Source organism: Lycorma delicatula, chromosome 2 (assembly GCF_047948215.1).
Source record: "Lycorma delicatula isolate Av1 chromosome 2, ASM4794821v1, whole genome shotgun sequence".
Taxonomy (NCBI): domain Eukaryota; kingdom Metazoa; phylum Arthropoda; class Insecta; order Hemiptera; family Fulgoridae; genus Lycorma; species Lycorma delicatula.
The window spans coordinates 13,304,147-13,329,831 of record NC_134456.1 but is presented as its reverse complement, the minus strand read 5'-3'; the positions used below and the strand labels follow the sequence as shown (position 1 = coordinate 13,329,831).

Below are 25,685 nucleotides of genomic sequence, written 5' to 3'. Positions count from 1 at the left end.
CATTTCCATAGATTCAGATTTTCTTGTCACAATTTCTTTAAGCTTGTGACTAGACGACGGAGTGATCCGTTTCTCTTTGCTAGATAAGTCAAGATTTTTTATTGTTACTTCAGTTGGTAACTTAGTAATCGCAGGTTTAGCTGGTGATTTAAACTGTGCTGGTGCGTCTCTCATGTCAACGGCGTCAGACGTTGTGAGCCTTCTCATGTTTAGTTTGTTCCATCCGATGAGTCGACTCAATCTTTGAATCAATGATTCTTTCAATCATCGTCGCTAGACTTGGAGCCATCGTGTTAAGCAACTGCTCCACATTAACTTTAGATGTGGAAGGGGCAGCCGCTGCTTCTGCGTAAGAAGTCGATGGTCGTGGTGTACGCTGATTAACTATTTTCTTCGCTTCAGGATAACTGACCTTCTGAAGCGTTTTAACTTCCTGAATCGCTGTTTCTAATTTATATGTAGGGCAGTTTCTTGAACGACAATTGTGATGCCCTTTACAGTTAACGCAGGTTGGAGGGTCTTTACATGGGCCCCCCTCATGTGTTTTCTCTCCACATATACATATTTCCTGCGCTTCACATCTTGCTGCTGTGTGTCCGAATCGTTGACACTTAAAACATCTCATCGGCTGCGGAATGAAAGCTCGTACAGCAAGCCGATGGATGCCAGCTCGTACCTTTTCAGGAAGATTCGGCCTATTAAATGTTAAAACATGCAAGGCCGAAGGAAGAATCTCACCATTTCTTCTCATAGTAAGTCTGCGACATTGAGTCACTCCCTGACTCGACATTTCTTGTACAATTTCTTCTTCTGTACAATTAAGAAGATCGCGACAAACAACAACTCCTCTGGATGAGTTCAATGCGGTTGGACAGAAACCGCAAATTCACCGATCTTCTTCAACGCATGGACTTTCTGACTTTGCACGTCGTTGATAGTTTCGACGTGCAATCCATTAAAAGTCTTTCGTATTTCTTTAACGGGACCACCAGCACAATTTGTAATTTCTCTTGCGATTAAGAATGGACTAACTTTTTGGAAGTTTCCATTCTCCTTTGTAATAACTTAAAATCTTGGCTTAGGTACACTATAGCCAAAAAAGCTTTTACGTAAGTCTTTACTGATTCTATCAGCATCTTTCTTGATTTTGTCACACTCTTTGATCTTTTTCCTCTTCGCTTGTGGCGAATCGGACGATTCTAAACGAGGGTGTTTACGTGCACCCTTTGCCACGTTTGATTGTTCAATATTCATGAACGGTTGATCCCTTCTGTAGCAAGGTTAGCCTCCGGGGTACACCCCCACTCCAGGGCTACTAACCTTGGAGGTCCGATCCGGTACTCCGGTGGAACCGGCATATGTCCTGGCAGAGAGCGGATGCGCAGTCTCTGCACTGATTCCAGGCTCCTACTCACCGAAGCTTTAAGAGCTCCCATGCACCGACATACATGGGCACCATTGCTACATGCTTGCCATCGCAGGGGGCATGTGGACAACAGAAGGGTCTCCATTACACCTGCAATAACATTGACCCTGGCCGCCACATCGCCAGCTCTAAGAGTGGTATGAGTCCATTTCCAAAATCGTTTATTATTCCATTTCCTGCAGGTAGCCGAAAAATCCTGTCCGTTTAGTGACCTGAAGTTGGAAACAGGTCAAACTTAAAAAAGCATAACCGAGGAATTTACTCGGAACCCCGTTAGCCAGCTATATGTAATGTACGTAAGTACAGCTGTTGCCGCCCTGGACGTGGAACATAGATGTTGTGTTCCGGACGTGGGGATTATCTACCTCAGGGCAAAAAAAAATATTATTTTACAAAATGTTATTTTATAATTAGTTTAATTTTTATGTTTATGCAGAGTTAATTTTTAATCATTACTTTTTTATTGTTCTATGTAAAAATTCTTAGTGATTTTGATAAAGAAAATTCATATTAATTGTAAAGTGTAGATAAATGAAAATTATTAAAAAAAATAAAAATAAACATACCTTGTATAGGTAATCATCCTCAGTTAAATTGAATGATTTCAAGGAAGGATCATAGTCAGGTGCATAGGTATAAACTCTGAGTGAGAAGTCTGAACTTCCAATCACTACACGACACATTGTATATTCAATACCATCCTCCGAAAAAAGGGATCTATAAATTAAGATATATGATTATATAGCAATATATATATATGCATATGTTTTATGCATATTCTGAAAATGTAATAGGTGATATACACACTACACCCTACTTACTTTAAACTCTTACTTACTTTAAATTCTTGGTTACTTTATCCTTGACTGAATGTTCTACCCATGCATCCTGTAGTATGTAGATTCTACAGAGGACTCCCCTGTAGCATATAAATTTTTAACTAAATGTTTCCTTCTTTTCTGCATTATATAAAAACTGTGTCATTATTAAGTCCACATATTTTATTTGTTTCTAATTGCAATATGCAAGTAAACTGTAAGAAAAAGAATTTTTTTAATGAAACTATTATTATCATAGGAAGGGGATGTGACTGTAGTGCGGTAATTTGTTTAGTATGTTTCAATATCTTTTTTTTGTGTTTAATAGTAGTTACTTTTATAGTGTTTATGCAAGTTGTATGTCAGATAAAAAAATAATTCCATAGTGTAGCTATAAAATCAGGGTACTAATACGTTAAATTGATCAAATTTAAATAAATATATATTTTTTAAATATAAAGACAAGAAGGATTAGATGTATTGCACTATGAGACTTATTTTTATGCAGTAATTTAAAGACAAGAATAAAAGTTTTCAGTTTACAATAAAAGTACATTAATATTGGTAATATTATCATTGTAATCATTGCAATCGTTGTAATGTTTATAATATAAATTGCAAAATAAGACAAAATAAATTATCAAAATAAGAAAAATCATTGATAATTAATCAATGATGATTGATTAATATTTAAATAATTAAATATAAAGTATTATGTATGCTAAATGATTGGTTGGAAGAACTGAACAATATTTAATACCAAATGCTTAATAAACAAATATACCTAACTATATGAATTTCTAGAGATTTTCTTTTTTCTTAAAGATGCAAGTAAAATATTCATTGTAATTCTAAAATCATACATTTAGATTAAAGATATATTAATTGTTTTTTTTTTTTTTTTTTTTTTTTTTTAATTACTGCAATATAGGAATCCATTATTTGTTCTTAAAGTAGTAGCATGTGTCATTTCTTTATGGCATACATTCATTAATCGTAATATATTATTAATGCTGTTGTACCCATAGCTACTTTGTAACCATTTGTACTGTGTTACTAGAATGTATTAATTTGAAATTACAAAAAAATCCTAACTAGATGGGTAGCAGAAGGTATGGAAATTAAGATGGAGGTTTTGCTGAAAGAAATACAGGGTATGTGTAACAATATTGAAAAAAATATCAGGAATCAAATGAATAATATAAATGTCAAGCTTGAAATGACTAATATGCTTGAAATAACCATGAGGAAAGGCTGAGTTACTGCAATAGGGAATGAAAAAGGAAAAGTTGGTAATACATGCTATAAATGAGGGAATTAGCAAATAAATAGATGATCATTAAAAGTGCAGTTGTTATTAAATGAAAAATGAATTTAAACACAAAATGCAGAAGAAACCGATAATTTATTTAGAATGCAGAATTTTAGTGGAAAAGGATAGACTTATGGTGCTGAAACCAACAACCCTGTGCAGAAATACAATATTCTTAAAAATTTCAGTACTCTCAAAAGACCAAAAATATCCACATATCCAAAAGAGGACAATCCCATAGATGTCTTAGTAAAAAGGGCTCTACTAGTACCCAAAATGAAAAATTTAAGAACTAAAAGTCATTATGCAGTTATGAATTGGGATTCAAGATTGTAGTATGTTTGAAGAAGGTCAAGGTGAAGATACAATTTTTTAAAAAATGAGAAGCTCTGATGAAATGGGAGGGAAAAGTGAAGATCTAAATATTCTCCTACATTCATAAAACATGATGGAGGTAGTAATGAAGGTACAAGGTAAATCAAAAGCAAGTATTAAAGACCAGATGTCAACTATAAGAATGAGCAACACACCGTGAAGTTTAGAATGATTTATTAATAATGGTTCTGATAGTGCAGATCCTTTGCATAAATAACACCTTGGCGAATCAGATTAAATATAGGCAGTTAACAAAAATAATATATCAAAATGGGTAGACTTTGTAGAAACTTTAGAACACATAACCAATATAAAAGCTTTATTTATAAAATAAAAGTTTTATTTATTTATAAAATAAATAAAAGAAACTATACAACAGCAATCATAGATGGTAGTTGGTGGATTTAAGGAGAATAAAACTTTTGCAGCTTTTAATGTATTTGCTTGTTTTGTTTTTTTCTAACCAGTTTCCAAACTATTGCTAGATCTGGGTGTGTGTGTATGAATGTATAGGCAAATGCAATTACCACTATCGGTTTACCAGGCCTGATTTAGCTGCAGATGTATGTATGTATTTGTGTTTATATCATATATAATAAATGATTGCATTATTATTATTATTATTAGATATAACTTAAACAGAAGGTATTATTTTGTTAAGTCATAAACAAAATAAAAATGAAGCTTTTTTAATAATTTCAATTCACTTGATCATGTAGATATTTCTTACATACATAAAGAATGTGATTTTCAATTCTAAAATTAGTTTTTACTTAAAAATAATACTAACTTAAGCAAATTATCTTGTGTCGCAGTAGAAAGTGAGTTAAATACCAGTCCAAATGAATCTGTAAATGATCCTCCAAACCCTCTAATAGTTTGGAAAGTTTTGCTAGTATTTAATTGAAATTTAAAACCTGAAAAAAGTATGATATAAAAATAAATAAAAACAGAATTAAACATCAGCTTAATTTCATTATTTTAATACAGTACATAACAAATAGTAGAAGTCATTTTCAATTTAAAAAAAAAATTAATAAAGGAAGGAATTCAGATTTACAAAATTTTATATTGTGTAAGAAGTAATTGAACCCTTTTGGTGGGTCTCAAGGAATAATTAAAAAATCGTTAACAGCAGCATCTACTGCGTTACAACTTACATTAAACATCTATCTCATTAAGACAAGTACAGTAAGGATAAGGTAAAGTAAGGATTGTGATGTCCCAATCCAAGATATTGGGAGAACAAAGGCCAATTGATTCAGTTTTGTAAATATTCAAATTCGCAATAGAATATTTATTCAACTGGAGAAACTATTGCATGAATTAAATTATACTAATAAATTAATGCTTATGAAATTAATTTCCTCAATGTAAATTACTGAAAGTAACAAAATTATAACAAAAAACCTTTACAAAACTACTTGAATTCGATACTAAAAGGATACCTTAGGACAATTACAAATTTGTTAATGAAGAACTGAGAACCAGGGATATAACTACTGAAAATATTTATAAATTTGAATAACATGGTATCTTTGGGAGTAGATCAATCCAGTAGAGAAATAATATAAACTTCATAATATTGAAAATACAAGTATAAAGTTATTCAATAACAAGATCAGTATTGGTATTAAAAATAAAACTGATGCTATATTGAATTTAGCAACAATAAAAATTATTGTACTTAATATTTGTATAAAACTTAAAGAGAAGTAGATCAGTTTCTGCCACAAGGGAAGCTAAGTAAAAATTATAGTGTTAAGAATTGTTTAAAAAAAAACACAACTAAACTATTAAAAATTATAAAAGAAATAAATGTTACAAAGTGCTCATAACATGAAAATATTGTGGAAGCTCACAAGTTAGTAGAAAAACTAAATGAATATGATGAAGAAATTACAAAATATTTGAAGATTTACAAAATGACCAAGGTTTGTTGAATTAGTTAAACATGATATAGAATGTTTTAATAATTTTATCTTAAACATCACAAATCTAGTTTAATTACTGCAGAGATATGTGTTGAATTAAAACTAATGAAAATAAAGTAATGATGATGGTTCAGAAAAACATTTTATTTACAATCCAATAGTTCCCTTGGGAAGCCAGCAGTGCTTCAAATGGTTTTCCCACTCTTCATAGAAGTGTTGGAACTCAGAAACTGGAATATTCCTCAGATGGTTAGCTACATTTTTAAAATTTTTTTCTACTTTTCGAAAATGGTGTCCTTTGAGGTATTTTTTTAAAGTCGGGAACAGGAAAATGTCTCAGGGACTCAAGTCAGATGATAAGGTGGTTGAGAGACTACAGGAATGATTTTCTTCTCCAGACACTCATTAATTGAGAGTGCAGTATGGTTGTCTATTTTGGCAAGACCACAATGAAACGCGTGGGCTGCGCTTTCATATTTAATATCTACATAAAGTCATCAAATGTGACAAAGGTTTTGATGCAAAATGTAAGTGATAGCTTCAGTATACAATATCTAGTAAACCTCTTTGGATGAATTAAAGTTAAGGTGCAAAATAGAACTGAGGTTGCGCCCCTGTTATAATTATAATTATTAAAATAATATACAGATATTTTAAGAAGAATTTGCATGTATTTAGGAAATAATTAAAATAATTACTTGGATAAAATAAATATTAAAGAATTGAATTTTTGTTAAGAGTTATTAAATCGAATGAGAACAAATTAAAAAGAAAAACGAATAAATAATTAAAATAAAAATAAATATTTTTAACTGAAAAATGAAAACGTATATATTATGAAGAGGGAATAATTGAAATAAAATTAATTGGCGTACAAATATTTTATATATAATTATAAAAATAAAAATAATAAGTATTCAGAATAACTGGCGAATAATTATAAAATAATTAAATAATTAGTTAAGGTTTTTAATCAAATAAATGTTAGAAAATATTTTAATACAGGATGATTTACGTATAATATGAAGATATATTATTATATTATTTACGTAGTCAACGTTATTTTTGTTTTTGTCTTCAGCCATTTGACTGGTTTGATGCAGCTCTCCAAGATTCCCTATCTAGTGCTAGTCGTTTCATTTCAGTATACCCTCTACATCCTACATCCCTAACAATTTGTTTTACATATTCCAAGCGTGGCCTGCCTACATAATTTTTTCCTTCTACCTGTCCTTCCAATATCAAAGCGACTATTCCAGGATGCCTTAGTATGTACCCTATAAGTCTGTCTCTTCTTTTAACTATATTTTTCCAAATGCTTCTTTCTTCATCTATTTGCCGCAATACCTCTTCATTTGTCGCTTTATCCACCCGTCTGATTTTTAACATCCTCCTATACCACCACATTTCAAAAGCTTCTAATCTTTTCTTCTCAGATACTCCGATTGTCCAAGCTTCACTTCCATATAAAGCGACACTCCAAACATAAACTTTCAAAAATTTTTTCCTGACATTTAAATTAATTTTTGATGTTAACAAATTATATTTCTGACTGAAGGCTCGTTTCGCTTGTGCTATTCGGCATTTTATATCGCTCCTGCTTCGTCCATCTTTAGTAATTCTACTTCCCAAATAACAAAATACTTCTACCTCCATAATCTTTTCTCCTCCTATTTTCACATTCATTGGTCCATCTTTGTTATTTCTAATACATTTCATTACTTTTGTTTTGTATTTGTTTATTTTCATGCGATAGTTCTTGCGTAGGACTTCATCTATGCCATTCATTGTTTCTTCTAAATCCATTTTACTCTTGGCTAGAATTACTATATCATCAGCAAATTGTAGCATCTTTAACTTTTCACCTTGTACTGTTACTCCGAATCTAAATTGTTCTTTAACATCATTAACTGCTAGTTCCATGTAAAGATTAAAAAGTAACGGGGATAGGGAACATCCTTGTCGGACTCCCTTTCTTATTACGGCTTCTTTCTTATGTTCTTCGATTATTATTGTTGCTGTTTGGTTCCTGTACATGTTAGCAATTGTTCTTCTATCTCTGTATTTGAACCCTAATTTTTTAAAAATGCTGAACATTTTATTCCAGTCTATGTTATCGAATGCCTTTTCTAGGTCTATAAACGCCAAGTATGTCGGTTTGTTTTTCTTTAATCTTTCTTCTACTATTAATCTGATGCCTAAAATTGCTTCCCTTGTCCCTATACTTTTCCTGAAACCAAATTGGTCTTCTCCTAACACTTCTTCCACTCTCCTCTCAATTCTTCTGTATAGAATTCTAGTTAAGATTTTTGATGCATGACTAATTAAACTAATTGTTCTGTATTCTTCACATTTATCTGCCCCTGCTTTCTTTGGTATCATGACTATAACAATTTTTTTAAGTCTGACGTAACTTCCCCTTTTTCATAAATATTACACACCAGCTTGTATAATCTATCAATCGCTTCCTCACCTGCACTGCGCAGTAATTCTACAGGTATTCCGTGTATTCCAGGAGCCTTTCTGCCATTTAAATCTTTTAATGCTCTCTTAAATTCAGATCTCAGTATTGTTTCTCACATTTCATCCTCCTCAACTTCCTCTTCTTCCTCTATAACACCATTTTCTAATTCATTTCCTCTGTATAACTCTTCAATATATTCCACCCATCTATCGACTTTACCTTTCGTATTACATATTGGTGTACCATCTTTGTTTAACACATTATTAGATTTTAATTTATGTACCCCAAAATTTTCCTTAACTTTCCTAAATGCTCCGTCTATTTTACCAATGTTCATTTCTCTTTCCACTTCTGAACACTTTTCTTTAATCCACTCTTCTTTCGCTAGTTTGCACTTCCTGTTTATAGCATTTCTTAATTGTCGGTAGTTCCTTTTACTTTCTTCATCACTAGCATTCTTATATTTTCTACGTTCATCCATCAGCTGCAATATATCGTCTGAAACCCAAGGTTTTCTACCAGTTCTCTTTGTTCCGCCTAAGTTCGCTTCTTCTGATTTAATAATTTCCTTTTTAACATTCTCCCATTCTTTTTCTACATTTTCTACCTTATCTTTTTTACTCAGACTTCTTGCTATGTCCTCCTGAAAAATCTTCTTTACCTCCTCTTCCTCAAGCTTCTCTAAATTCCACCGATTCATCTGACACCATTTCTTCAGGTTTTTAAATCCCAATTTACATTTCATTATCACCAAATTATGGTCGCTATCAATGTCTGCTCCAGGGTAAGTTTATTTTATTTTATTTTATTTATTTATTTATTTTTATTTTTAACGTTATTTTATTTGAAAATATATTTTTTTAAAAATAATTTACTATAGAAATTATACAAATTATTTAAATATAAAATAAATTACGTTATTATGAATATATTTTACTATATAGGAATTGTTTAAAATTATTTAGTATGGAACTGTTTTAATATAAAATATTATATATTATTTGTGAAGAAAAATACTATATTTATTTAGAAGAATTCTCACATAAATAATTAACTTTAAATGAAGAAAAACACATGTAATAATTATTGATGACACTGAATTGGTCTAGGTCAAGGTTCCCGTTATATATTTTAAGTGCTTTAAATTTAGAAAAGGACAGTATAACTGGCGCTTAAAATTAGAAAATGTAAAATTTACTAATTTTTAATAAAAATTGTTATATTTAATATGTGGTATATAATATAATTATTAAAAGAATGGATGAAGTTATGTTTAGGTCAAACGCAGTTCTATACAACAATGATTATCTAAGGTACTTGAGGTGATAGGTGATAATATTACGAAGTCTGTGTTACAATGTATTATGAGATAATGTAACTACACTTGTATGTTAAGTATAGATTAACTGGGGCAGTATTTTAAAATGTACAATGAAATAAAATATGTAAATACGTATACACAATGATATAAATAATACGCACAACTATACAATTAAAATAGCAGCAATTGTACTTATTAAAATGATATAAAGCAGAAATAAAATAAATTTATGGAGAAAATACTTAAATAATTAAAAGAAAAAGGACAACGAAAATAATCCTATTTAAATCCTGTTTTAGGTACATCCTGTTCCTAATCGAATTCCATCCTAAGTATTTCACAATGGCAGAAGCAACCGAAATTAGAAATATTACCATTAATTCAGGAATTGTACCAATAGGTTTAGATTTAGCTAAGTTAGAAATGTCATGCCATGTTTTTGCACATTATTATAATCTAAATAAGTTGTTTTGCAATTTGGATAATTTGAATAATATTTATATAAATGTGTTAAATGGTTTGGATAATAATAATAAATTGTATAATATTAAAAGCAAAGAACACTTTATAACAGAAAGTGCCAAGTATAGAGATGTTAGTAATTATATCAAATTTATTAATCACACTAAAATGTTAATTAATGAAAAACTAGAAATACTATTGTCAAATAATCATGTAAGAAGTAAAAGAGGAATAATTAATGATTTAGGTTCAACTGTAAACTCAATTTCAGGTAATTTAGATGCCAAAGATGAAAAATTATTAAATCAAATAAAATATAACAAAAATGATATTATAGATGAAATTAATAATCAATATTCAGTAAATGTAGATGTAATAAATGTATTTAATAGAACTACTAAAATAATAGAAGATAATTTTAACGAATTAAGTGGTAAGATGTTAATTACGAATAAGAATTTTCATGATTTTGTTGAATTAGAAAAACTACGAGACTTTCTCAATCAGTTAAATACATTGTTTTAAGTTTAGTACAAGATATTGAAAATAGTCTAACATTTTGCAAATTGAGAACTTTGCATTCAAGTATTAATGTCTTCTAGAGAATTATTTAATGAAATAGTAAAGATATCTAGATATTATAAGAATAAATTATCAACAGAGCCAACATTTAATAATGTAAGAGAGTTTGAAAGTATATTAAAAGTTAATTGTAAGATTGTTAATAATGATATTGTATATTTTTTGGAAATGCCATTAGTAGAAGAAAATAGTTATAATTTGTATAAATTAATATCAATTCCTACGAAAAAAGATTTAGAGCATGAAAAATTTATAATATAATTTAAGAAAAATTTATAATAAAAGATAATTAAGACGTTACAAGACATATATTTAATAAATGTAAATGATAGTAAAATTTGATATAGGAATAGCCTGCTACAGCGTATGAGTAAAATTTACAGGTAATTTACGAAATTTTTAGATATTAATGAATTAAATTTTGACAAGGCGTAGCATACAGAGTTATCAATTAATTTAAAGATTTTAGATTTGGAAAATATTAACTTAAATAATTAAAATAACTAATTCTGTAACAGGTGAACTGACTATTTGGATTATAATATTGTATGTACTTTTAATAATTTATAATAAGATATTTAAAAGACAAACACCTGAGGTTGTTAGTCAACATCCCTGGACATTTTATTTGAGGACGGAGGAGTTATAGTACAATAAATAATTGATTCATTACACTCCAATTGCCACGAGTATCCTGATATCAGTAATCTCCAGGAAACCACTACGCTCTGGAATGCATTGCAGCTGCACCCTTTGTCTTAGCAAATAATAATTTCTTTAGTCCATGTACGGTACTCGTTCGATTCACATCGTCCTACTCTATAAATCATTAGCATGTACGCATAATGATATAAAACTATTTGAGTCGATATTAAATAGTTAACAGTTAATTATTAACAATTAAACGCATATTAATCGTATAAAAATAAAGTTCGTATTTTAACAACAGAACTTGTTGAGTAAGAAACTTAACTTATATATAAAGCGAGTCCTTCGTATCTTCAGTTGCTCTATATAATTTTTAAAATCACTCGTACCAAATTACACATTAAAATTGAAATTAAAAATCCAATATTATACATAAGATTTAAAATTTAAAGTTGTTAAAAGATCCTTTTCCAAATTAAAATCAAAACAGAAATAAAACTAAAAATTTTTAAATTCAAAAAATTTAAATTAAAATTAAAAATTGCATTTATATAAAATCATAAAGTTATTTAATGAGATTAAATTAAAAGTCAAAATTAAAATCAATAATAAAAATAAAATAATAAAAACGAAATAGAATATTATTATTAATTTTAATTTAATTTTATTAAATGACTTCATATTTCTTTTATATATATGCAATTTTTAATTTTAATTTTAAATTTTAAATATTATGCGTAGTATAGGATTTTTAATTTAAATTTTAATGTGTAATTTGGTACAAGTGATTTGAAAAGTTATATAAAGCAACTGATGATGCGAGGGACTCGTAAAAGCGCTCTTGCTTGAATTATGGAATAAGGTAGGTGTCATCCTATTTTATTTTATTTTATTAATTCTATACTTAGGTTGATCGTATTAATATATTAATATAATTTGAATAGTACAGAGGAATATGATTCTCAAAAGGACTGAGTTTAGACAATATATATATATACATACAGAATGTTTCTAAAATGGTGGACTGGATATACGTTTCGGATTCTACTTTTAAAACTAAACATAAAATATCTTTAGGAAAAACGGCAATTTCTCCTCCCCCCTGTTCACCATTATGTTCTTTTAATATAAAAATTTATATCTCAAGTTCGGATAGACGAATCACATTAATATTTGGTAAGCGTCTTTGTAATAAATTTTTAAATTAGCACGAAAATTTGCGAAGTCAGAAATTCCTTCGCAAATTACAAAGTGGCCGTCATGTTTATTTTTCAATCTGTTATATCTCATAAATATAAGTTTTATCAAAATCTATATTATATTATATATATATATATATATATATATATATATATATATATATATATATATATAATAATAATTACCACCAACATGTCGAACAAATCCACCGGGTTGGTCTAGTGGTTAACGCGTCTTCCCAAATCAGCTGATTTCGAAGTCGAGAGTTACAGCGTTCAACTCCTAGTAAAGCCAGATATTTTTACACGGATTTGAATACTAGATCGTGGATACCGGTGTTCTTTGGCGGTCGGGTTTCAATTAACCACACAACTCAGGAACGGTCGAACTGAGAATGTACAAGACTACACTTCATTTACACTCATACATATCATCCTCATTCATCCTCTGAAGAATTATCTAAACGGTAGTTACCGGAGGCTAAACAGGAAAAAGAAAAGGCGAAGCTGGCAATTTATACCGCGCGTGCGCGGATGAAACGCGGTGGTGGAACGAGCCAGTGCAGCAGAAGACAGTCGAGCAGCAACAATGGTTGAGGTTCGTTTATCATTTGTGAAACGCAAGTCTGTACTGAAGTGGTACTGGAAATACGAGAACATTCACGAGGTACAACGGCAGTGGCAGAGAGAGTTTGGAACAAGGAAAGATCCGGCCGACCACAAACAGCTACAAGTCTGGGGTTCAATGCTGCGGTGTTGCAACATTTCATCCGATCACCGTAAAAATCAGTGAACCAGGGAGCCCGCGAAAGTGAGGAGAGCCGGTAAAGTGTAAGACGCATTCTGAAGAGTGCAAAGTGGAAAGTGTATATTCCAAGACTGCTACACGCGTTGAATGACAATCCAGATCGAAGGATGAAGTAGTCTGAATGGTTACAGCACACGGTTGACGAGGATGAGGAATTTGCAGGGAAGTTTGTGTGGACTGACAAGGCGCAATTCAAAGTTAACATTACTGTGAACTGCCACAATTGTGTCTACTGGGGTTCTGAAAATCCTCACGCTCATGTGGACCGGGCAGTGAGTCTACCGTATAAATTGATGTATTTTTACAAAGTTGAAATTAAATCACATAACACACAAGGTAATGGTTCAAAAATCAAATGCAGGGCCAGTTGAACAACACATCACTGGATTAAGTACAGAATTAACTAATTAGAAATTAATTTTATATTGTATAAAGAAAATAATTATTTTTGAAATAAATACATTTGTTTCATTACATGCATATTTTAAGAATATAAAAGAAAATTTTAACCCTTAAAATCTGTTAAATAATTCACCTTACCGTGAACAGAGGGAGATTGCATTTTGAAAAACCCAGTTGCATGGTTAAAACCCGGTTTGTTTTCACTAGTATAATAAATATGAAACTGCCCAGCCGGTAGCTTTTTTGGTGAACTTATTGTGTCGCAGTATGTAGAATTGCAAACGCAGATGTATCCATTTTCTGTTTTAACCTTGTTGCAAGGTATATCCCCATTGCAGAAAACTGAAACAAAAAAGTACGTAGAAATGTAAGAGCGGTTTAAGAAAAATTATAATAGTATAAATCCAACCTGTAATAAGAGTTTTTTTCTTATAAAGTTGGAAATGCGTATACCATTACATTCCTTTTACATTAGTCAGCGAATATAAAAAAAATATTATTATACAAATTCAACAGTTCTGTCTTTTAGTTATGTTAACTTAGTAGTTACTGTGACTAATATTTTTGCTGTTAATATATAAGTACGCATAATATAACCGACTTAAATAAACATTTTTAGCAAAAGTACTTTGAAATCAATATTCAGTATTCACTATCAGTAAGCAATAGATAAAGAAATAAAGAATAGAAAAGAAGTGAATTGATCAAATATTTGTAATAAAATTACAAATAGATGCATGCAATTTATTTCTATTTTTTCTTTAAATATACGAATATATTACTCGTAATTTTAATGTGTACGTAATTCAATATTAATTAAACATTTAATTAACATTAGTAAAATATAACAATATAATGAATTCTAAACTATTTTTATTATTAATTTGATAAATAAAATTACGCAATAATAAAGTAAGAGTAATAGTATACCCAATATTATAATACAGTATTACATAAGATCCTTAAAAAAAATCTCCTGTATTTTATTCATAGGATACAAATGGATCATCATTCACTAAAGGCTATGGCTTGTAGATTTAGCCACGTCACTCTCATCTCCGCTTCTCTCTTCAAGTCATTATATGAACCAAGCACCATCTCTTCTTTAACATTATTGGTGATGGTTGGTCCCGGTCTACCTCAAGGTTTTTTACCCAAAACCTTGCCCTCAAATATATTCGTCAAGAATTAGTCATGTCGTAGTACATGTCCTATCAATTCGCTCTTCTTCGTATAACATTTAGCAAAGACCTCCTCTTAGTCATTTCTGCTAACACTTGATCATTTCTTTTCCTTTCCACCCACCTTGTTTTTATTATTCTCCTCCAAATCTACATTTTCATTGCTTCCAGTCTTCTTTCTGCTTCCCCAAGCGTCCATGTTTCACATCTATAAGTTAGAACACTCCAGACATAAGTTTTAACGAACTGTTTCCTTATTTGCATACTCATATGATTATGTCAGTATATTCTTTTTATCCTGGAAAGTTCGTTTTGCCAGCTCTATTCTTATTTTTTACTTCTGTGACTCATTTATTACCGCTAGTGACGGTGCTTCCAAAATTGCAAAAAACCGTCAAAAACAAAGGTACCTTTGTACCTTCCTTTGTTTTTCCTACAATCATAAACTTTGTCTTATTAATTTTCATTTAAGTTCTGTGATTACTTTAGTGTTTCTAACAGAATTTCCATTCCCCTTGCTGATTCCGCCAGTAACACAATATCGTCTGCAAAGGGGATACAATGTACGGATTTTCCATTAATTCTGGTTCCTTTTGTTTTTTCTTTCATTTCTACGATAGCTTTTTCAATAAACAAATTAAACAAAAACGGTCTTGCCTGACTCTACTTCTTATTTTGCCCTCTTTCTTTAAGCAGTTGATTTCAATCTCCGTTTTCTGCATTTTATATTAATTTTATTAATTAAAGATTTAGAATTAATTTTCTATCCCTCCAGTCGAGCTTTATTTCCCTCATTGTTTGAATTAGCAATACAAATGAATCGCTGGGCAAAATGTATTTGGAAGTACTGCCTGGGGTGATTTAAATAAGAAAAATGCTATGCGTTGTGTCACAAAATTAGTCAAAGATGTTTAAAAGTCAACATAAAACTGATCTCTGCTGAATAAAATCGCCCTTTGTAGAATTTATAATTATTGAGATAGCTAAGCGAGGTGGATGTAGACATTAAATTTTAGAAAACAATTTTTAAAAATCTTTGTTATTGATGTTTAATAACGATAATAAAGCTTCACATCATTATTCATTTAAGTGAAAGAAAGTATTTCAGTCTATGTTATCGAGTTACTCTTTGCGGTACGATCGATAGTTTTAAAGTGCTTTTTTATAACAAATTTATTTAATGTTTTTTACATTGCATTAATGTACCCTGTGTTTTTGTGCCGATTGGGTTTTTACAATGAGTGATTCTATCGTGAAACATGAACCGGGTAAACCCTTATGTAATTCCGATAAAAGAGTAATCAGCAAGGTTATATAACGTTAAAACAAGGTAACTCTTAAGCTGCAGTAAGAGACATTGCTCGGAAAGCAAGTGGTGCAACAGGCGTTAGCAAAAGAACAATTTTTAATACATATAATACAGAAACAGAAAATTGATGGTAAACATGTTAGCCCTAAAAAGACTCGAAAGCGTCTGAAAACGATTGAAAAGTTGAATGAATTTTCTAAAACCGCAATTAAAAAAAAAAGTTCATTCGTTTTATTTCAATAACGAGCTTCCTAACTTGTACAAAATGATAAATACCGTGAATACCGCTTCTGAACTACCGAATTTTTCTGCAAGTATATTATGTTGTCTTTTAAAATCAATTAATTTTCTTTTCATGTCCAGAAAAAAAGAATTCATTATTGCTTGATCACAAAGATTTAATGGCGTAGGAAATAATTAAGAGAAATTAAGCGATTTCGTGAAGAGGGTAAAATAATTTATTATCTAGATTAAACTTGGGTTAATAGGGGGAATGTCCGGCTTAAATATGAGTGAATAAATTAATAAAGAGCGCAAAAGTCGCTTTTATGAAAGTTTTGTTAACCGGGATGAAAACCGCGTCTGGAAAATGTTAACGATTAATAGTAATGCACGTAGAAAATGAAAATGGGGTTTTTAACGATGATTTATGGGTATTCCAAAACTTCCTAAGAGTATCACGATAAAATGAATGGTGTGATAATTTTAATGGTTTAAAAAAATTGTCGAATTGTTACTGAAGTATCCGTCATAGTAATGGATAATGTTCCGTGCCATTCCCTGAAAACCGAAAAAATTCCAAACGCTTAGACCCGAACATTGAAAAATGCCGAATGATTAAAATTGCGTACACTGAAGGCATATATAAAAGTAGAAATTAAAAAAATAGTAAAATCAGTTATACAAAAATATACTTATTTTTTTTGTCTTCAGTCATTTGACTGGTTTGACGCAGCTGTTCAAGATTCCCTTTCTAGTGCTAGTCGTTTCATTTCGGTATACTCCATACATCCCTAACAATTTGTTTTACATATTCCAAACGTTGCCTGCCTGCACAATTTTTTTCCTTCTACCTGACCCTCTAATATTAAAGCGACTATTCCACGATGCCTCCTTAATATGTGCCCTATAAGTCTGTCTTTTCTTTTAACTATATTTTTTCCAAATGCTTCTTTCTTCATCGATTTGCCGCAACACCTCTTCATTTGTCACTTTATTCGCCCATCTGATTTTTAACATTCTCATATAGCATCGCATTTCAAAAGCTTCTAATCTTTTCTTCTCAGGGACTTCGATCGTCCAAGTTTCACTTCCGTATGGAAGTACGTACCCTCCAAACATATACTTTCAAAAATCTTTTCCTGACATTTAAATTAATTTTTGATGTTGACAAATTATATTTCTGACTGAAAGCTCGTTTCGCCTGTGCTTTCGACATTTTATATCGCTTCTGCTTCGTCCATCTTTAGTAATTCTACTTCCCAAATAACAAAATTCTTCTACCTCCATCATCTTTTCTCGTCCTATTTTCACATTCAGTGGTCCATCTTCGTTATTTCTACTACATTTCATTACTTTTGTTTTGTTCTTGTTTATTTTCATGCGGTAGTTCTTGCGTAGGACTTTATCCATGCCGTTCATTGTTTCTTCTAAATCCTTTTTACTCTCGGCTAGAATTACTATATCATCAGGAAATCGTAGCATCTTTATCTTTTAACCTTGTACTGTTATTCCGGATCTAAATGGTTCTTTAAAATCATCAACTGCAGTTCTATGTAAAGATTAAAAAGTAACGGGATTTAAGATTAAGTAGATAGGAACATCGTTGTCGTACTCCCTTTCTTATTATCTAATTTATTATCAAGTAGGAAAACATTGCATAATTATAAAATTGTGTCATGTTGCGTCTTCCTTCTTACCTTTACAATTTTAATCGATAGAATTGATATAGCCATAAGTCAAAGGTTACATTGGGAGTAATAACACAACATTTAAGTTAAGAGATGTAAAAGATTATTGGTAGGTGTAATAGAGTAGGTGCAAATGCTTGGAAAAATTGTATTCAACACGTAATAAAAGAACAAAAAAAAATCATGGGACAGTTAGTGTGGATATATTACTGAAGATACTGTGATAAATTTGGAAAACGACGTCAATAGTTCAACAGATAACGGCTTATCGGGTATTGAAGAAACATTGAGGTAACGAATATTTTTTTCTGTTTTACTAAATGAAATTTTGATTTAGCAATAACTTACTTTCTTAAAATTTTTAAGAAAGAAATTTAAAATTTTAAAAATTATTATAAATTATTTTTACTTCATTTTTATGTTAAAAGTAAAGAAAAGTGTTTTTTTACATATGGACTGGGCTAATTTAAATGAAATTAGAATCATCTTATTGTTATGTTTGGATATGCTGCACGCTTTCGTGAAAAAAATTAAAGATAATTTGTTAGAAGCTATATTTACTAATGTCATTACTAAAAATAGTTGTAAGAAAAAAAACAGTCAAATTATTCTTATTTCCTTCTCTTCATATAATTACAAAAAATCTGATGTGGACACTACATGACTTCCTTTTATGTCTATTAGATTACAAATGCACTTTTTTTTAAATGAAAAGTACATACGACTTTATTTCATTAATAACTTATGATATTTTTTCATATTATTATTTTTATTATTGAATTATTATTTATCGTAAATTTTTTTACAATCAGAGGTTAATAATTATTAATAAATTAATATATTTACATTAAAAAATAAAGAGATGAAGTCTGATTCGAACCGACGTGCCTTCCTCTTCTAAGGTTCAAATATTTCATTAATTAACATTTTATTTGGGTATAACTCTGGAACCAATAAAATAAGAACCACTTATGATATATCGTTGAAAAGCTCTCAATGAGGGCTTAAACATACAGCGTGCTTCACTGAGTAGTTATAATACGTTCCTTCTAGCACAACAGCCAATCAGAGAGCAGCATTATTACTATACATTAAAGAACGACCAATCAAAGAGCAGCAGGCGACTTAGTCCAATTCTAGAGAAAAGTTACATATATGCAGCATTTACAGGCAAAATTCACATATTTCGCACTCTTTTGCAAACACAATTTTCTAATTATTTAATTATCTAATTAACTAATAATTAGTAGAGACGCCAATGGAGAATACACGATTACGTTATCATCTCATATATGAACATTTTATACCGCTTGCAATCAAATACAATATCGAACCGATTTAGCAAAACAGCATTTACAGGCAAAATTCACATATTTAGTCGTTGTTGAAAAAAATAAAATACGATCAAATTGCAGTATTTGTAAGGAAACTAAATTAACGTATATTAAAAAAACTAAACTAATTAACAAAATCGATTGCGATAATAAAATGGACGTAGACTAGTTTTTATTTTTTCCATATAAACGCTTCAATTCTAACGGCATATTGTAATGACCCCAAGCCAGCGTATTGATGTTATCTACGGCCACCCGTTTGTCATCGTAGTTCAACAGCGCTAATTTATTCGTAACTATAGTGTTTATGATATGTTTCCTCGTTCTGAAGAGCGTCATAGTCTTGTAAGTTTCCAAATCTGAATCGTCAAGACACGCTTTATAATCGTCAAACGTAATACTTTTTGGACTATATTTTTTTTTACACCTTTTGCTTTTTTCGTAATTTTATCGTTTGCCGTTTTAAATGTGTACATTTTCGATCTCAATCCGTTAAATTCAACGATTTGATTTCCGTTTACTTCGTCTTTAAATTTACCCGGTACTTTTTTATTTTTCACAGAATAATTCGGATGGTCTTTCGGATAATCTGACGTATCGAAATGTTGAAACAGATCATCACTTCGCATGTCGGCGTAAAAATCATCGGTTTCAATGTCGTAGATGAAACTATCCGTATCCGTGTACAGCAGAGAGATTTTCGATCCGTATTTTGGCTTCATAACGTTGTAATGAAAATCGTACATTACGGTTTTACTGTGATCCAATATCGTAAAGCTAACATAAATCGGTTTATTTAAATGCACCGAATCTTTGGCCATTTGTACGCCGACTAAAGACTCTTTGAATATTATCCTGTCTATAAAGGTGGATTTCGCGATTAAATTTCTCAGTTTTATTTCGTCGGTCAACAGTTTAAAATTCTTGTAGTTTCTCACGTTTTCCATACTTTTACCGAACACAGAATTGTTCATCAGTTTGAAAAAGTCTTTTTCGAAATCGTTTGCGGCTCTTTTTCGGTTTTCAGTATTCAAATCTATATAGCTCTTGAGCCACGCTTTCTGATCAAAGGACAATATATTGCGCACTTGTTCGCTATAGTCTGCTTGAGCACTACATAGTGGCAGACGTAGTTTGTTTTATCGTCTAGAGTGGTCGATAATTTTCTACAGTTTGAACCGGGCGGTGCTTCCGACACCGGTAGAAACGGCAAATCGTTATGATGATCGTGCAAGTCTGTCGGATACGTTACATCGACTTCGAATATGTAGCCTGTATCCGCATCGTTAGGATGATTCTTTATAGAATCTAAAATTATATATAAATACTCTTTATCCACCCGTTTAAAGTTGCCGTATGGTAAAGGCTGACTCATACTGAACCCGTATAAGTTATTGGCGTCAACGTAAGCTATATATTTACTGGGGGCGTCGGGGTTGTAGTTTTCGAGGTATTTATTATTTGCTACAGCATGTTTTTGCACACACGTTGAAATGCCGCCTCTAATGCCCGATTCGATAAACATGTACATGTCGACGTCTGTGAACAGTTCCAATTCAACGCGGATTTTATATAGCATGGCGTCGAAAGCTAAACCGGGTGCTGAAATATAGTGCGCAGCATCAAGGCGATACGACCTGAAATTCTCGAAAACGTCAGCCAACAATAGCACATCGCATTTTAAATATACATCGCTGTATTCGCCCAACGTTTTACATTTAAAATGGTCCCGTACTATTTTCGCGTGTTCATATTCATCGTCGGTAATATGCGAATCGGTAAGGGAGCTGTAAAAGTTTTCTTTCGACGGCAGCTGTGTTTCATCCAATTTCGACCACGAATCGGTATATTCGTAAGGGTACACATCCTTTTTCGTGACCGTTGGTAAATCGTCAGCTGCAAAGTGTTGTTGGACGTGATTAAATGATTGTTTTGGTAAATTGGACGCTAATTTTTCGAAACTCGAGGCCTAAAACTGAAAAGTGTCTACGAATTTTACGCTTAAAACGTCAGATATCCGTTTCGTAAACATTGTATATTTTTCGGTGGTTTTAGGTATGATGTTTATATCCTCTTTATCGTAATCCAGCTGTCTTATAATGAAATGCGAATCGTAACCGGTTAAATTGTGAATGAATATCGGTATCGTATTTTCGTTCTTGTCTGCGTAAATTGCAGCTATTGCATAACGCGGCTCGATAACGACCGGTTAAGTGACAATGATCGCGAAATTTTTTGCGATTTAAACCGAATCCTGCATTACACATTTCACATCGCTTAGCGTTGTCGAATTTTCTTCGTTCATCGACGGAAAGAGGCGTCATTGCAACGTGTATCATTTCATCGGCAACTTGATTCGCGAGATCGGATAGAACATTTATGAAATTTTCAGCCGCTTTTTCGCCTCTATAAAGCACGGGTTCTTGTGGGAGGACTTGTTTTATTTTATCGAAAACAGATTCGTGACAAACGAAATACAAACAGTAACTCATCGGTTCGTGCACATGGGTTGTATAACTATATGATTTTGTAAACGTTGGATGGTAAGGTGTCGGATTCAGTGTGCATTCAAAATTGGCATATGCTCAACAGGCATTGGAAACTGATTTTCGTACCTTTTAAATTTCATTATATTTCCATCCGGTTTTGGTGTCTTTATATGTGTCGGTTCATTGTGAATACAACGTTTTAAATGAGCTTTCATTCTATCTTCACTATTTTCATCTTTATAATAGAATGTAAAACAACGTTTGCATACATATATTTTGGATCTGTGTTTCGTTAATTGAGACCTAACCAGTCGTGAAAAATCTTTTATGTAGCAATAGTGTGAAACATCATCTTTCTTTAAATACAATAAATCAAAACGGTTTGGTTTTTCAATGGTTTGGCAAACTTTTAAAGGTCTAACTTCATAATTTACTGTCAGCGTATATACATTTATAGAAACATTGTTGGCGGATTCAAATTTTTTAACATCTTTTATCCCGACTGGAAACTTTAACATGCTAAAGTCATATTTACTTTTTAAATCAACGGTATAACGTTTATCTAAGCGTTGCGGATTATTACCGGTTACATGTTTCGATAAAATAGCCCGTTTAAAGCAGTAAACATCATTATTGTTAACACACAGCCTTTTTTTGTTTTATTTTATCGGGTAAATCTATATATGAAGAACCACGTAACGGTTTAAATTTATTTATACGCAACATTAAACCGTCGATACTGATTAAAGACCAACCGCTGCCTTTACCTTGAAATTCGGATTCTTCGCCTAATAGGTTTTCAAACGCTTCGTCTATAACTTCATCTAAATCATAACAATTATATATTGGTGTATTTTTAGTTTTAAAATTAATGTCTTGAGAATCGATTTGGTCGCCCCGACTTTTTTCATATGTACATTCTAACAATAGATTAAATTTTACAGCATCTGTTGTTACCTGTGATTTTAAGATGTTGAGAACGCAATTTCTTCTACTGTTTAAAAATAAATATATATCTTTATCTGTTTCGTCTCCATTTTTATAATAATATGTGATTAAATTATCTTTAAACGCATTTTCTAAAATTGTGAAAGAATTCGCGTCACAGACGGCTAATCTGGCTCGCTTTTTAGCGGTTGCGCAATCATTGTCTAAACGTACACATTTACAATACATAGCGTCTATATAATAACTGAATAAAGTACTAAATAATATTGTATTTATATTATGAAATATGCTATTGCGTACGTGTGAACAAAGGTCAGTGCTACAGACGAGAGAATCCCCATCATATCTTGCACGCGCTCTATGTTATTTAATTCGTGTGAGTGACTTACATATAGATACATTTATCATCAAACCTGCTGTTTCATCAACAGATGTAATATATTTTGCAGTTTCTTTTTTAAATCTGAAGAGACATATACAATAAATAAATATATAATTTTTTTCCCTCAATAGATTATTTGCATTGAATTATTTATTTTACAATAAACTGGCGAAAATTGTGATAGCAAAAGAGTGTGAAATATGTGAATTTTGCTTGTAAATGCTACATGATATGTAACTTTTGCCAAAAATAGAGTGTGCGCGGCTTAAGTGAGTCGATTAATAATAATAATTATTAGAATCGTTAATGAGAAAATTGTGTTTGCAAAAGAGTGTGAAATATGTGAATTTTGCCTGTAAATGCTGTTTTGCTAAATCGTTTCGATATTGTATTTGATTGAAAGCGGTATAAAATGTTCATATACGAGATGGTAACGTAATCGTGTATTCTCCATTGATTATAGTTAATTCTGCATGTTAGTTTAGTTTTAAGTCTGCTAGTTATTCTGCATGATTATTAGTTAATTAGATAATTATTAGAATTGTTAATGAGAAAATTGTGTTTGCAAAAGAGTGCGAAATATGTGAATTTTGCCTGTAAATGCTGTTTTGCTAACTCGGTTCGATATTGTATTTGATTGCAAGCGGTATAAAATGTTCATATATGAGATAGTAACGTAATCGTGTATTCTCCATTGGCGTCTCTACTAATTATTAGTTAATTAAATAATTATTAATGAGAAAATTGTGTTTGCAAAAGAGTGCGAAATATGTGAATTTTGCCTGTAAATACTGCATATATGTAACTTTTCTCTAGAATTGGACTGTCACCTGCTGCTCTCTGATTGGTCCTTCTTTAATGTATAGTAATAATGCTGCTCTCTGATTGGCTGTTGTGCTAGAAGGTACGTATTATAACTACTACTGGAGCTTTTTAAAGATATATCATAAGTGGAAATTATTTTCATTGGTTCCAGAGTAATAGCCAGATAAAATGGTAATTAACGAAATATTTGGATCTTCTGCATATATATAGTGACTAAAAAAAGTAGAAGTCCACAGTTAAGAAAGAGTCCACAATCCAAAAACATCTGGATTTTTGGTTCAGTCGATTGCAATCAAGAGGGGAGATGCAAAACTAGATGTTACAACAGTCCTAAATCCATAATATCAACATACTACGGGTAATCGTTTTTGAGTTACGCGAGATACATATATAAGTACAGAAGTCACGCCGAAACTAGTGAAAAAAATGGATTCAGGGATGGTCAAAATGGATATTTCCGTTGAAATCTGAAAACGGAAATATTTCGCGAGATCACAATACTTCCTTCAGTTCGTACAAGGAAGTAAAAATAAATCAATAATTTTCTTTTATCATAAGAATAGTCAATGAAACTACACAATTTTAAATTCATTTGCTACATGTAAATTATATTTTATAATTATTAATTTAAAAATAATAAAATATAACGAAATCATTCATAAACACATACCAAGGCAAGCAAAGAGTAACAAAATAGTTGTTCTTACGAAATCCATTTCTTGACACCTGAACATTTAAAGTCACTTTGAAAAATAATACTTTACATCCTTATCTGAATATGTATCATTATCTTTATACTTATAATGTGATTCGAGCTAAGTATCATACAAATAATATATCTATCGTAGACCACACCTTTGATCAAACAATCATTTAAAAATTTTTTAATGATTGAAATCCACTTCAAAAATATCAGTTTTATCGCCGTTACTCATTTTGCTCATTTATCAAATGACACATACAAATAAAAATTGCTTACTTCCTTCTTATAGTTGTATGTTATCAAATTGGAAAATAAAAACTAAAATATTTTATAGAATAACAAAATTTTAATGACTCTTTTTAAATACTTAAAATCCTTTTATAAGTAAATAAAAAATGTCCCTCGGTAAATAGTAAAAGTAAATGTTACTTGGGAAACGTCGCCTGTTTCGGGCTACAGAATAGGTTTTTTCCAAGATGTTGGAAGGAATCCTGGGTTGTTTTCCTCCCGAAGAAACCTGGTGGCATGGATGAGATAACCTACCGGCCTATCTGTCTCATCAACAACATGGGCAAGGCGGTGGAGAGGCTCGTAGATGGCAGGTTGAGCATGGACTCCATACTAATCAATATGGCTTCAGGCGAGGGCGTTCCACTTTACAAGCGCTCAGGCGGGTAGTCTCCTGGGCAGGAAGCGTACATGGCAAGTACATAGCAGGAATAGTGGGACATGGCGAACGCGGCAGATTCCGTTCATGATGTCACTGGACGTTCGCAACGCGTTCGGCTCAGTGAAGTGGGAAGCCATCATGACGGCTCTCAAAGATAGGGGGGGGGGGGTCAGTGCTTACATC

At 31.3% G+C, this 25,685-nt stretch overlaps 1 protein-coding gene across 1 annotated transcript in view; it reads right to left on the bottom strand.

The window, feature by feature from the left end:
• Positions 1–24,945, bottom strand: part of LOC142319835 (uncharacterized) — a 108,517-nt gene extending 83,572 nt beyond the window's left edge. The window contains exons 1-4 of the mRNA XM_075357508.1: positions 24,800–24,945; positions 13,890–14,093; positions 4,722–4,848; positions 1,993–2,143 (exon numbers count right to left, since the gene is read on the bottom strand). Coding sequence (XP_075213623.1) covers positions 1,993–2,143; positions 4,722–4,848; positions 13,890–14,093; positions 24,800–24,863 — 546 coding nt within the window. The 5' untranslated portion in view covers positions 24,864–24,945. The remainder of the gene's footprint in view (positions 1–1,992; positions 2,144–4,721; positions 4,849–13,889; positions 14,094–24,799) is intronic.
• Positions 24,946–25,685: the final 740 nt, after the last annotated feature.